The 13,600-nt window shown below is 54.3% G+C and overlaps 7 protein-coding genes across 7 annotated transcripts; 5 read left to right on the forward strand and 2 right to left on the reverse strand.

Annotated features, from left to right (window-relative positions):
• The first annotated feature begins 46 nt into the window (after nt 1–46).
• On the forward strand, nt 47–1,903 carry M421DRAFT_416199 (uncharacterized protein). Its single transcript, XM_033590971.1, has 2 exons — nt 47–637; nt 684–1,903. The coding sequence occupies exons 1-2, from the start codon at nt 247–249 to the stop codon at nt 1,706–1,708; spliced, it is 1,416 nt and encodes a 471-aa protein (XP_033452824.1). The 5' UTR covers nt 47–246; the 3' UTR covers nt 1,709–1,903.
• A 138-nt stretch (nt 1,904–2,041) lies between these two features.
• Nucleotides 2,042–4,029, forward strand: M421DRAFT_416201 (Zn-dependent exopeptidase). The gene is made up of 3 exons (XM_033590973.1): nt 2,042–2,667; nt 2,717–3,071; nt 3,125–4,029. The coding sequence occupies exons 1-3, from the start codon at nt 2,393–2,395 to the stop codon at nt 3,995–3,997; spliced, it is 1,503 nt and encodes a 500-aa protein (XP_033452825.1). The 5' UTR covers nt 2,042–2,392; the 3' UTR covers nt 3,998–4,029.
• A 235-nt stretch (nt 4,030–4,264) lies between these two features.
• On the reverse strand, nt 4,265–5,594 carry M421DRAFT_416202 (uncharacterized protein). Its single transcript, XM_033590974.1, has one exon. The coding sequence runs from the start codon at nt 5,278–5,280 to the stop codon at nt 4,315–4,317; it is 966 nt and encodes a 321-aa protein (XP_033452826.1). The 5' UTR covers nt 5,281–5,594; the 3' UTR covers nt 4,265–4,314.
• On the reverse strand, nt 5,325–6,123 carry M421DRAFT_416203 (uncharacterized protein). The gene is made up of 3 exons (XM_033590975.1): nt 6,062–6,123; nt 5,905–6,002; nt 5,325–5,850 (listed from the first exon to the last, which is right to left on the reverse strand). The coding sequence occupies exons 1-3, from the start codon at nt 6,094–6,096 to the stop codon at nt 5,693–5,695; spliced, it is 291 nt and encodes a 96-aa protein (XP_033452827.1). The 5' UTR covers nt 6,097–6,123; the 3' UTR covers nt 5,325–5,692.
• A 1,438-nt stretch (nt 6,124–7,561) lies between these two features.
• Nucleotides 7,562–8,921, forward strand: M421DRAFT_244652 (cyclin-like protein). Its single transcript, XM_033588537.1, has 2 exons — nt 7,562–8,075; nt 8,129–8,921. Exons 1-2 carry the CDS (start codon nt 7,761–7,763, stop codon nt 8,810–8,812), a joined length of 999 nt encoding a protein of 332 aa, XP_033452828.1. The 5' UTR covers nt 7,562–7,760; the 3' UTR covers nt 8,813–8,921.
• Nucleotides 8,922–9,339: 418 nt separating this feature from the next.
• M421DRAFT_416205 (acetyl-hydrolase) lies at nt 9,340–11,001 on the forward strand. Its single transcript, XM_033590976.1, has one exon. The coding sequence runs from the start codon at nt 9,481–9,483 to the stop codon at nt 10,954–10,956; it is 1,476 nt and encodes a 491-aa protein (XP_033452829.1). The 5' UTR covers nt 9,340–9,480; the 3' UTR covers nt 10,957–11,001.
• A 465-nt stretch (nt 11,002–11,466) lies between these two features.
• M421DRAFT_416206 (MFS general substrate transporter) lies at nt 11,467–13,357 on the forward strand. The gene is made up of 6 exons (XM_033590977.1): nt 11,467–11,664; nt 11,720–11,817; nt 11,881–12,012; nt 12,071–12,195; nt 12,256–12,651; nt 12,709–13,357. Exons 1-6 carry the CDS (start codon nt 11,484–11,486, stop codon nt 13,127–13,129), a joined length of 1,353 nt encoding a protein of 450 aa, XP_033452830.1. The 5' UTR covers nt 11,467–11,483; the 3' UTR covers nt 13,130–13,357.
• Nucleotides 13,358–13,600: the final 243 nt, after the last annotated feature.

A 13,600-nucleotide genomic window follows, 5' to 3' on the forward strand; every position in this document is an offset into this window, starting at 1 on the left:
GGCTGCAGACCCTGAGGTCCAGTGTTAAAGGCCAATAGAAGTGTAGGACTGATGGTAAATATGCTCTTCACTTACGGTTAAGGTATTGTGTAAGTAGAATTCTCATCTCAGAGTCCATCAGCACAACGTCCTTCTCTGTCCGAGCATTCTTGTTTCACTTGAGCAGTCATGTTCACACTTGAGCAGTCGTGTTCACACTTGAGCAGTCATGTTCACACTTGAGCAGTCATGTTCACACTTGCAACAATGTCGTCCCAAACAAGCAACTCCCGCTTCCAAATGACCCAGCAGCCATGCGCTGTATGCTCCAGTGCTTCCCGCTCTTCTTCTTCCAATTTCCGAAAACGTATTTTGGCGCCTTCAAGTAATTCAGACGCGCCAAACAAGATGGCCCCAAAGCACTTCGTGGGACACGGACTTCGCGTCCCGCTCGTCAGGCTCGGACAAAAGCGCTTGCACGCGCGGTCGGCCAGCGACCTTGCTGTGAAGGGCAAGAAGAGCTTACTCGAGATTGTCAAGAACATCGCTCATAGTCAGGTTTCAAGATTGAAGAGCGCTTCCAGGTGCGAACTTGCAGTGTGGATCGAGAGGGCAGAGACACTGGCTCTGGGCCCGCACCCGAAGACAGAACTAGCTTGTGAGTCGACTTTCTGTCTCTTGATAAACATGCTAATTATCTGTAGCAACGAAAAAGGAAGACCTCCTCGAGGCACTTGGGCTTAGGAATACAGCCCCAAAAGCGAAGAGCAACAAGGTGAACACTGATGCACCACGGAAGCCCAATCCAAAGAAAGCAGCATCACTTGCCGAAGACAAGATGATCGCTAAGCCGAGTGTGCCTCTCCCAGCAAAGACCACCAATTCTGAGCAGAAAGCTGCGCCTGCTCCAAAGGCCGTCACAACACAAAAGCAGATCTCGCATGGCATGCCAATGGAGTCTGCAAGAGTGGCACAAAATCCAAACAAGCGCAATTACAACAACGCAGACGCATCAACAGACACCGAGCAAACGTGTGCTAAGAAAACGCGAGTCGTCTCAATCCCCTCTCCAGAGATCATCAGATCGCCTCTGATGAGCGCCACTGTTGCTGAAGCGCAAGTCATCGAGACTGCCTCTTCTGCTCCGGTTGCGCCAATAGCACAAGCGAGCCAACCACGGGAGGCCTGCACGGTAATCCCAGACCACAGGACCAGCACGAAGCCGCAGCCGCTATGCCTGGAGATGCGCGACAGCAGGCGCTCGTATGTGGAGAAGACTAGCCGCACGGTCGGCGTCTCGTCCGCCCCCCACGATGCCCTGGGCGCCTCCAGTCTGCACTCTCCCGCGCCATCCTCCTCTTACGACGAGCCACAAAGGCAAGAGCAGCCCTTCCTCAAATTCGGCACTCACGGCCGGGGAGGCGATTTCGAGCACGACCCCGACCGCTTTACGGGGCGTGGGCACCAAGTCCGCCCCTCCGACCTGGCTCGTCGGCGTGCCTACGAAGCGCAGTATCGCGCATTTTATCAGCAGTTCCCGTTATTCCCGCTCACGGATGAACAGAAGAGGAGAAATTTGCGCGGGTGTGTTGAGGGGCTTGAGCAGCTCAGACGGGAGGAGGTGTGGATGGGTGCGTATCGGGAGAGGTATTGGGGCGAGCTTGTCGGGCATCTCTGGGATTGTGGGTGTGAGATGGTGGGGGATGGAGGGGAGAGCGAGGAAGAGTGAGAAGGAGCTTGAGTGTCGCTCGACGTAAAAGTGTCTTCAAGACCTCCTGACATGTACTTGTGGTCAAAGGGAGTAGAATCTCGCGAGGCTGGGGAAAACTGGTAGCGCGCACTTGCACACAGCGTCTGTCATATCGAACAAGAAGCGGTACGACCGCATCGCTACATAGCGAGATTGTAGCATCGTTATGATACCCGGTATATGAATTTCCTAGCTACACGTCTTACTTCTGCACCTTCCTCACAGAAGATGGCTTCGTCTTGGCTGCCAAGCCCCTTCCTATCACCACGTTAAACCCCGCCTCCGTCATCGCTGCACCATCCTCCGAACATTCTCCGCCACCCACTTTTGCACCGCTTTCCGTCAACGGCGCGCTGATACTCACGATAGCGAGTCCTTGGCGGTCTTGGTGCAATTCTTCCATCCTAATCATCTTGTATGTCACTGTACGATTCCACAGTCCCAATTCCATGGCAGCGTCAAGCCTGCGACATCGTCGACTACTACGGGTAGCATAGTCAGTAGCTGACGTCCTGATCGATACGAGCGGGCTTTGGGGTTTCATCCAGGCTTGAAAGTGTACTGGGTGCAGCCAAGCTTCTCTACGCTGAGCATGCGATGATCCTCCCAGTTATCTCGGCATCCGAGCCGACGGCATGACGATGCTGCCCAGAGTTTATGGCAATGCAGAGCGATGCTGAAATAAAGCAAGGAGTTGTGGAGTATAAAATCAAGCGTGTTCCTCCTGCGGATTTTACCTTTCCACGCCTTTTGAGAGTCAACTCGCGTCTGAACACTATGATGAAGCTCAATTCTATCCTTGGACTCCTCGCTGTGCCGTTGGTATATGCTGCACCACAGGTGGCAAGCTCTGCGTCGGCCCAGAAGTCTAGTGCACGAGTTGCTGCGACAGGCTCAGCTTCGCCGGAAGGGAACTGCCATTTCCACGCTGGCGTCGAGTGAGTGTGATACCATGTATTTATATGTCCAGACGCTTACATGGAACAGGTACTGCGTGGCTAGCAGCATCGAGGCTTTTGCTACTACAACAGGTTCTGCCGTTAGGGTAGCCTCTTCCATTGCAGTCTCGACGCCAGCTCCCTCCTCGGACCCTTTGACTACCGAGGAGACGGACGCTCTTTACCAACTTCATGAAGATCTTGTGAACATCCCATCCATCTCGGATGATGAAATCGAATGTTCGGAGTGGCTTGAAGAGTATCTGGGCGAGAAGGGCTATTATGTTGAAAGGGTGCCCGTGTCTGCTGGAGCTGAAGGTCGATTTAATGTCTTCGCCTATCCACAGGCGATCCGAGACAATGGCGGTTGGCCCGAAGTCTTGGTTACTAGCCACATTGACACCGTAAGCTCCTCTCAGCCTTCGAGCAAGTATGCATACTAACAGAAAGACGACAGGTCCCGCCGTTTATTCCCTTCGAGACGCGTGAAGAGAACGGCACAACGTACCACTTCGGCCGAGGCAGCGTCGACGCCAAAGGTCAAATCGCGCCTATGCTCATCGCAACAGAGAAATTCCTAGCGTCCCGTGACGACGATCCACCAGTCGGCCTCCTATTTGTTGTCGGCGAAGAGACAGGCGGAGACGGCATGCAAGCCTTTGCAAAGTACGCCGCCAACGCGACCTTCCGCGCTGGAATCTTCGGCGAGCCCACCGAAGGAAAGCTGGCGACTGGGCACAAGGGCGTGCTTGGTCTGACACTGAACGTTACCGGCCGCTCTGCGCATTCCGCATACCCGCAGCTTGGATTAAGTGCACTCAATTACCTGTCCCAGGCGATCGTGCTCATGAACACCCTCGAGCCGGCGTTGCCTCGCAGTGACCTTCTTGGCCCTTCCACCCTGAACGTTGGAACGATCCGCGGCGGCCTCGCCACAAACGTCATCGCGCCCAATGCTACAGCCGGCGTCTCGATACGGATTGCTCGCAGCGAGAACGGCTCCGTGGAAGCAGTCCGCGACATGATATCTGGCGTGATTTCTCCTGTTATTTCCGAGTTCGAGGCGAGGGGGGGAGTGTTCGATGCCACATTCAGCGAAGCGTTCTACCCAGCCCAGATCCTGGATACTGGCGTGCCTGGACTGGAAGAGGCGCCTGTGTTCTACGGAACAGACATTCCGTTGCTGGCGAATGTCGAGCAGAGGTATTTGTTTGGCGTTGGCACGATCGAGGTTGCGCATACGCCGGAGGAGCAGCTAGCACAGGAAGACCTAGTGCAGGGCGCGGAGGCATACGGGCTGATTTTGAGGCACCTGTTTCCCGAGAATTAAGATATAACACAATATATCGTGGTTATCATCCTGCACCATTCGTAAAGCAAGTGCCTCTCGTTGGCCTCTCGGTTCCCGGTTAGGAGATCGTCGGTTGTGACAAGACGGCCGTTGGAGGGCACCAGGGCGACGCCGCTTGCGACCGCATCCTCCTCCGGGAGGTCGTAGGCGGGCATGTCTAGCATCACCTCGTCCGCAGATATATTTCAGGGTGTGGAGGGCGCTTGTGGCGCTTGTCGCGGTCGAGAGTGCGATGGTAGGTGGAGTGTCGGCGGGGTGTGGTGTTGTTGTGAAGGTGTCGTCAACGCTTCAACCCCCTACTCTGCACCCTCAGCACTCACCTTCGCCTCCTCCAACAATCCCGCCCAGTCCACCATCTGCCTGTCCGCACGCTCGATCACCGGCACCTCCTCCGCGAAACCGCGTTCCTGCCTCATCCGCTCCGTCAAGCAAGGCCATTCGACAGCCACGCCATCGCAGTCTTCGCCGTGGAGAGCGCACGGCTCCACCCTTACCTCCATCGGGCGAGGCAAATCCTCAGCAGCCAACGCATGGTCACCAAGACCAAAGATGTACCCCGTCGTCGAAACAGGGCGAGATGGACCGCCTTCTACAGGCGAATTAGTTTCGAGATTACCATCGCCGAATGGAGAGGATTGACCTCGACTGAGTCCCAGGTGAGAAAGTCCGGCTTGAGGAGAAGTTGGGCGCAAGCCCGAGGGAGAGGCGGAGCGTGACGCCAGACGGCTTCCAGGTGCAGACGCAGCGAGGAACGACGCGCCGTGGCACGGCGTGAAGGCCTTCCGCCCGCTGTCGCGCAGCGCAGAGAAACTCGTGAGCGACCTGTGGAGGTCCTCAGCGGGCGGCGTAGGGCGCAGGGCGAGAGAGGGTGCGCGGGTGGAGATTTGTAGGCCTTCGATGGCGACAGTCGTCTTATCGGTCGCAGAGTCTGCGGCCTCCTTGGCCGCGGCCTCCACCTTAACGCTCTTGCTAAGCGCGCCGACGTCCTCCTCGCTCCTCAGTTCCTCGGCGTTGACGTCGTACTTGGGCGCTCCGTCGTCCACAACACCCTGCAGCATTATCCCCTTGCGGGTGCTGTATGGAATGGGCTCGATCAGATTGCCCGTCGGAGCCGCATAGATATAGTGGCCGCGGTAGTAGTAGGCGAGGCCTACTTCGAGCGAGTGGTCGCCGCTCAGGCTAGAGATGTATACTCGCGTTTCGAGAGCCTTGCGGCGCGCGACAGCCTCGTTCATGGCCTTGCGGGCTTGTGTGAATGTCATTGTGGAGAGGTGGTGGTGGTGGTGAAGTTGCAGACTGGATGATTGAGAGGTGTGAAGAAAAATATGTGTGCGGTTGATAGTGGATGTGGAGGGTTTGGCAACAGAAGAAAATTTGTTTATATTGTGCGCGGTTCGTGGAGGCGAGGTGAGGGCGGCATCGCGCTGTGGCCCGGTGACTGGGCACGATTTGCATTCACCTATTCGACTCTGTTGTTCAAGTGACTCAGAATCGAGGACAGTTTCACCTCGAGAGCTGACAACGAATGTAGGACCATGAAGGGATCGAGATTGAAGTGGAAATAGATGGTAGAACGTTGAGTAATGCTGCGGCGTGGGCGAGACCGCTTCATCGAAGAAAGTAGAGAAAAAATATAGAGAAGAAGCTCGAATCATAGCACCCAGTGCTGAAATCTTACTGACGACCGGAAGAGGTGCCATCATTACCCTCAACAGCGCGCTCAAGACCCTCATCATCACCGGGCTCGGTGTAGGTGCCAGACTTCTTAGAAGCACCGCGTGTGCGCTCGTTCAAGATGTTGCTCTCATCAATCGCGTCCTGCTCGTCGCGCTCTGTGGCTTGTCAGTAGGTGATAAGGCAGACGCGAGGATAAGGTAGGAACATACCGAGCTGCTTGTCAGAGTCGGCGATCTCACGGTCGCTGTACTCGGTCGTCTCGATGGGTGCGTCGTCCTTAAGCACGGGAATCTCGCTCTGGCCGGTGCTAATAAGTGTCAATTTAGGTTTCTTGGCGGTCACGGAAAGGGATGGAGATAAGCGCACCGGCTCTCGTAACCCTTCTCCTGCTCGGAACCCATGTTGGTATTTTTTTAGGTGGATGTGATGGTAGTCTGGTGGTGTTAACAGCGGAGGAGTTGATTGGAAAATGAGGGAGACTGTTGTCAGTTTTATACATGGTAGCAGAGATCATAAGCCCGGGCTAAGTACGTTGATAGTCACAAGTGTACGTCACGCGTCCCGACTTTGGCGATTGCTATGTTGTTAGTGCCTCAAGCTCAGCTGACATGGTCCCCATGGCGATCCAGATCATGACAACATGATGTGTGAAGTACGAGTGCACCATGGTGACCGTGCAGTATCAGGGACTGCCGCAGGTAGGCAGGCTCATGACGATTTAGCAGATGCGATCGTAAGCTAAAGCGGGAGCTTTTCGGTAGCCGCGGCGCTGTCTTTGTTTTGTGAAGGTTGGCGCTGCGTCACTGAAACTGATTGTCGCGGTGCTTTTGAAGATAATTACATTGAGCACCATGGACGCACAGATCGAGGCTGGAAAAGTACATGGCTGCATTGGTGCGGCAGAGACATGGCCAGGCGATTCTCAGCCGTGCAGCCTTCAATCAGTCCATCACAGTGAGGAAGGACCGCTGCTGAACTCGTATCGTTGCGGCCCTAACGCCGTCGAACCGAAGAATTTCTGGCAGACGTCAACACGCGATGGGCGAAGGCTAGCGTCGTCAGGGGCATTATGGGGCGCTCGGGATTGATATTCGGATTACCGACGTATGCAAAATCGAGATTGTTGGTTGCATCGGAGCGTAGGCCGGCAGCCGATGATGTTAGTCGAGCTGAAAGAGCGGTAGGAGGCTGAGATTGACGTTAGTGCGACGCGTAAACGCGGTTGCGCGTGAAGTCGTGACGTTGAGAAGCCACTTCGACTTCCTCTTTCGGCAAGTCAGAACGAGCGCCCTGCATCACCTCGATGTCACCCCTTCCGACACTGTGCAATCTTCCAAGCATCGAATGGCTCGCAGAAAAGTTGATGTACTGCGCCCGCCTACGGCACACTAAGGCTCAAGTCTGCTACGATGTTCGTTAATTGAACGTGTGTGCCCCCAGGCCAAATGGTGGCTGATCTTGGCGCTGTCGAAACGGCGCACGTCCAGCAAGCTGCAGGAGCTGTAACATGTTACTTTTCTCAGGCTGCGATCGAGTCTGATGTTTCTCAGGCTGCGATCGAGTCTGATGTTTCTCAGGCTGCGATCGAGTCTGATGTTTCGCAGGCGACTAGGAACACGATAATGAATGTCCAGAGATTTGCCCGAGAAGACTGTCGCCGGCAGGAGACGATGATGTCGAAGTAGCTGATTGTGGACTGCGGCTGATGACAAACTAACAGTACGGCTGGAACTTGAAGTTGAGTGTTCGAGGCCGACAATGTGATGTGTGAAGAGGGCTTCGAGGCTGCAGTCAGCCTCGCCTTGGCAACTGACCCTTGCTCAATCGCCGCGGAAGAGAGCATTGACAACGTCAACTCTGGGTGCCCATTCCTTCAACACCACACAGCAATACCCCGCTCCAAGCAACATCTTCCGGTGGCGCATCGCGCTCGTACAGCTGCCAAGCACGTATTCTAGGGACTGCATCCTGAGCAGCGACTGTCTAGACGCCGCGGATAGGCTGTCGATCACATCGCGCGTCGCAAATCGCATAGTTGCACTGCGAAGGCACAAAAGCACCGGTGATGGTATCAGCAGCGGAGACGCCTCAGCAGCTGCGGCGTGAGCGTCCACGACCGCCTCCGCCGGCGGTCGTTGAGGCAGAACTACAATGGATTTTTGTGGAAGAGGAGCTCGATCAGGCGCCTTCTATTCTGGATGGCATGCCAGCAGAGGAAGAACGCACATTACGGCGGAAGGGTGTCAACTTCATTTTGCAGGTTGGCATGATGCTCAAACTACCACAAACCACACTCAGCACGGCCGCTGTTTTTTTCAACCGGTACCTCATGCGTAACAGCCTGAAGGCGAAGCCTGGGTACAAACCTCTGCATCACTATGTAAGTAACTTAGCGAGAATACAGTTTCATCGCAATGTCTAACATCACCCTAGCAAGTCGCCGCGACCTCGTTATTTCTCGCCACCAAGGTCGAAGAGAACTGTCGAAAGATGAAGGAGCTGGTTGTAGCGTGCGTACGCGTCGCCCTGAAAGATCCGAACAAACTTGTCGACGAACAAACAAAGGACTTTTGGAAGTGGCGCGACACCATACTTTACAGCGAAGACGTTGTACTGGAAAGCTTATGCTTCGACTTGAACGTCGAATCACCATACAAAACCATGTACGACATGATGAAGTACTACGGCGTTGAGCACAACAAGAAGCTGCGCAATTCTGCCTGGGCATTCCTAGCCGACTCGGCGCTCACACAGATGTGCCTGCTGTTTGACTCACGGACGATCGCAGCAGCATCTCTGTACTGCGGCACTCGCATGGCTGATGTCGCTCTGGACGAAGATGACAACAAGCCATGGTGGGAGATCCAGCATGTTAAGCTTCGCGATATCCGGCGAGCCTGCAACCTCATGGCTGACATTTACGAAAGAACACCAGACAAGGATGAAGAGACGAACAAGTATTCTGGGCTTAGGACTCCTGACGACGGCCTTGACTTTGGCGACACACCGAGGAGCATGGAGGGCGTGCAAATGACAGGGCAAGATTCGAGTCAAAACCAGCCCACGAATGGCAATGCGACAGAGAGAGGTAGCGAAGAGGGCGAGTTGGACGGCTAGGCGGGGCCTGCAAGCACCTCCGAGTGCACCTCTAGCTCGGCCCCTCTCCTTCCTGCGGTGGCAGATCCAAAGGTCTGCCCACAATGTACTGGCGAAGCGTTATGTCACTTCTTGTGCACATCGATGACCAGACCAAAGCGCGTCGCACCTGTCGTGGTGGTGGATCCCACCACTCCTCTCGTTCTTGCCACATCAGCTCACTCTGAGGATTTTGGTGATGTTATTGATTTTGGGTCCGGCGATTGGCGTTAGGCGAATGAGCGTAAAGATACCCCTGGGCCGAGAGGGTTCAGGCCATTCACATCGTATTCCTCTTTCTATCGCATACAAATACTCGTTCTTCGGGTTGTCTAGCCTGCGTGACGTTAACCTGATCATTTGGACAACACTGAGCCTATCTCCGAGTCGGACCGTATCTACCCTACCGTATTAAGCAGCCAATCATAGCCTCTTGTGCAGCCTCGGCTCATCTTTCACGCGCCCTGTTCAAGCGACTTTCGACGTCAACATCACTACTGCTCTGCACAGTCTATTTCCTTTACTTGTTTTTTCTGTGGGGTTGTAGTTAATTGAGCATTGTATGCATTTCCTTACATTTTCGTCGTCCACGTTGTAACTCCACCCACGCCAGCAAGTGCACTTCCGCGGAGTAGCCACGCACCGCCACGATGGACGCCACACCCTCAGCAATGCTGAAGCTCCTTGTGCCCAAGGTACCTTTCATGCTCAAAACAGCGCTTTGGCACACCATCGGTCAATCCGCCACATCTTCGAAATGGGATCTCCGGACCGAACTTACAATCAACATTCTCCGGGACATGATCGGACCCAACTCGGAACCATCACCGATCTCAAAAATTCAACGCTTGACTACGAAGGACCCTGGTATTAAGGGCAAGGTTTGGGTCAGTAAGGTGAAGTTGAACGTCCCCGAGGAGGACGACGTTCGACAGCTGCTCTTCAAAGCGATAGAAGACATGGGCACGGGTAAAGAGCAATGGACCAAGCCAGAAAACCGACCCTTGGAGGCAGAGTGGAACGGCTACCGCGCGCAAGCCCCAGACCCAAAAGCGCCTCAGTCCGCAGACCGAGACGAGAAGGCCGAATACGCAAACTTGATGAAAGAAGTCTCGTCTAGAGTCACCCTCCTTTACTTCCACGGCGGCGCAATGTATCTCCTGGACCCTGCTACCTACCGCCCAACAACCTCGCGCCTGGCAAAAGAGACCGGAGGTAGAGTGTTCAGCGTGCGATACAGACTCGCACCATCAAACCCCTTCCCCGCCGCACTGCTAGACTGCTTCACCGCATACCTCTCGTTGCTACACCCACCGCCAGGTGCGCCCCACTCCGCCGTTCCCGCGAACGAAATCGTCTTCGGCGGCGACAGCGCAGGAGGAACCTGTTGTACCGCCCTCCTGCAACTACTCCTCCAAATCCACCGCTCAAATCCCAACCCCAACTCTCTCCCAACCGTCAAATTCCACGGCAAGGACGTTGACATCCCTCTCCCGGCCGGCCTCGCAATGACCTCCCCCTGGCTCGACATTACGCGTGGACTACCCTCTATTGAGGGGCTGGCGCAGTATGACTACCTCCCCCCGCCGTCGCAAACCGACCACCGCGAGTTCCCCGCGTGCTCCATCTGGCCCGCCTCTCCGCCTCGCGCAGATCTATACTGCGAAGGCAGCGCGCTCCTGCACCCTCTAGTCTCGCCACTAGCAGCCAAATCCTGGGAAGGCGCTCCACCGCTGTTTTTCAGTCTGGGGCAGGAGATGCTGCGCGATGAGGATGCGGTGCTTGCGCAAAGGGCGGTGGGTCAAGGTGTGAAAGTGGTGTGGAGAGAGTTCGAGGCCATGCCGCATTGCTTTGCGATGTTGCTGGAGAGTAATCCGGGGGCACCGGTGTATTACAAGGAGTTCGCGAAGTTTTGTAAGGAGGTTGTTGAGGCTAGGGACAGTGTGCAGACGAATGGCGAATTTATTCGAGCAAAGACGTTGCAGAGGAGCGAGGTGGATGTAAAGGGTGGGCTGACTAAGTTGACTGATGTTGAAGTGGAGGGGTATATGAAGAAGGGGCAGGAGAGGATCGAAGCAAAGTTCAGGAGGGGACGGGATCCGGCCGCTGAGAGGCCGATGCTGTAGATGAAGTGGTTCAGAAGGAGGTGTGTATGTATGTATATATCCGGCGCACCTAGAACTCAATTTTAGATGTTTGATTCTCATACAAAGGGGATGCTTCGATTGCTCAGGACGCATGCATAGGTGGCAACCGCCATCATAATGGTGTCTTTTCGCAGTGTAGACCGGTAAGGAAGCCTGACTTCAACTGTCATCGATTATGTACCTCACCACTAAGGCACCTCCCAGGTGGTTATTGGCCTGAGTAAATATATGAAGGCTTCCATGCTCTCCAAGCGAGTACCATTTACCCCTTCGGGAGTCGCTTGTTCCTGTACTTTTCGCACTGCTTATGCCAAGTCTTGTGACTAGATGAAGGATGCGCTCCAGGAAAAAACGGCCCATTGGTACGTCTAGGCTCGCTTAGACCATTAGGCGTCCCGTATACCCCAGTGATTCAGAAGTTAAGTGGTGCAGAAGACATAAGACTCACTAGCTGGTCTTCTGCCCCTCGAGATCAGTATCTCTTCTCAGCTCAGATACAACACACGATGGGGTCGAGGGCATTCGACAAGAAAGGGCTTGGTGGCGACAACACGATAATTCTGGAGCCCAATTCGTCGCCTGAATGGACAGAAATTGATAGTGAAGACAACATCCCGCCCCGCGACCGTGGCAAAGCTGCCTGGAGATGTCTAGCTGCTATCTCAGCTATTTCCATGGTTACGTGGGGTAAGTGCTATACGATCTGAGCTAGAACATGTGACTGATTATGGCTGTATGGCAGGGTTTGGAGCCACTCAGGGTGTCTTCCGCGAATACTACTTCAAGAATCCTCCATTTGAAGGCAATCAACTCGTGGCTTCCATTGGGCTGCTCATTGTTGTAAGGCTTGCTCTTCTGACACCTAGCCTAATTTGATCACTCTGGTAGTTCTGACAACTCTAGGGTATCTTACAATCACTGTCACCTTTCCTGCTGCATTTGATCGGCAAATATCCTAGTTGCAGGCTATACATGATGTGGACTGGGATGACGTTAGTTGTGGCTTCTTCTCTGGGCGCTGCCTTCTCTATCACGGTCAGCAGCCTTGCCATTACTTGTCCATATCCAACTACTTATCTGACGCTCCACACAGGCTCTCCAGGTCATCATGACACAGGGTTTGATGTATGGTTTCTCAAGCGGCCTTCTCTTCGCGCCTTGCATCAGCTTCGTCGATGAATGGTTCTTCGCGCGCCGCGGTCTTGCGAACGGCATCTTGTAAGTCATAACTCTTCACAAATACCAAGCGAAGCATGCAGCTCGATCTAACAAGTAAAGCTTCGGCTCGGCAAATATCGCCTCAGCCGCCCTCTCACCCATCTTCGCCCATCTCCTCCAGCGCTTCGGGCCACGCGTAACGCTCATCGGCTGGACAGCCTTCATCGCCATCGTCATCTCCATCGGCATACCCTGCATACCAAATCGTTCATCACGCACCGCACAGAGTGATAACGGTACCCAGAAACGAAGATCGACACTCCGACCTTTCAAAAATCCCTATCTCTGGCTCTTCGTAGCCTCGATGGCGGTCCAGAGTCTCGCCAACAATCTCCCCGCAAACTACCTTCCCAGCTACGCGACTGATCTTGGAGTTGAATCTAGCAAGGCGGCATTGTTGGTTACGTATCTGTCGCTGTCGGGTATCATTGGACAGGTTGTATTTGGTGCTCTGACGTAAGTCTATGGCCTTTGTCCCTATTGAAGCAAGTGTTGCTAACGCATTGCGAAAAGAGACGCAATTGGTCCGCTCGTACCTATGCTATTGAGTACACTCGTAAGCAGCTTTGCAGTGCTGGTTGTATGGGGCTTTGGCAAAGCGTATTGGACCATGGTCATGGTGTCGCTTCTGTTTGGTGCGTTCGCGTTCAGCTTCATGGTTCTGAGGAGCCATATGGCTGCTATTGTTGTCAATGATAGCAAGCGCCCGGCTGAGGAGCTGCTTGTGTCTGGAGTCCTGCTATTCACGAGGGGAGTCGTGGGTGTTGCGTCTGGGTATATCGCTGCAGCAGTTCTCGATAAGTCTGGAGACGCGGAGGTGCAGCCTGGATACGGTGCTGGGAAATGGCGTAACTTCATCATACTGCTGGGGACTACTATGGCGGCGGCAACGGTGGGCGTTTTCGGTCTTGTAAAGAGAAGACCTAGGAAGTAGTGTCAAGGCATAGAGAGACGTTGTCCGCTATTCCCACTGAAGCCTCGAACACCCGACGTGTCCGCCTGGACCACCAAAGGCCCATGGTCAGCAACAACAAAAGTACTGAACAGCTGTAGACGGGGAGCTTGAGTAACTCAAGTACCATGTGGTAGTAGGCATCAACGAGGCACGCCCGTCGGGCCTTGCATGTCACCGAGATGAAGCATTCAGCTCCGGTACTTCGGGGGCTATGTCAATATATAGAATTTCCGCTTTCATAGCCCATGTGTTTGAGTGACACTCTTGTGCGTATCTTTGGACGAATCGGACGGTCGCGCTGAAAGTCTTGAACCCCTCCAGGAGATCTATTTTTCTTCGGATAATGCAATTGCACGGTACGTAGGAAGAGTGGTAGAATCTCAGCAAAAGCTGGCACCACTCAACGGGAGCGCAGTCAAAGACAATGCAAAATGTCAGCGTGATCCGTCA

This window comes from Didymella exigua (genome assembly GCF_010094145.1).
Source record: "Didymella exigua CBS 183.55 unplaced genomic scaffold M421scaffold_3, whole genome shotgun sequence".
Lineage (NCBI taxonomy): Eukaryota > Fungi > Ascomycota > Dothideomycetes > Pleosporales > Didymellaceae > Didymella > Didymella exigua.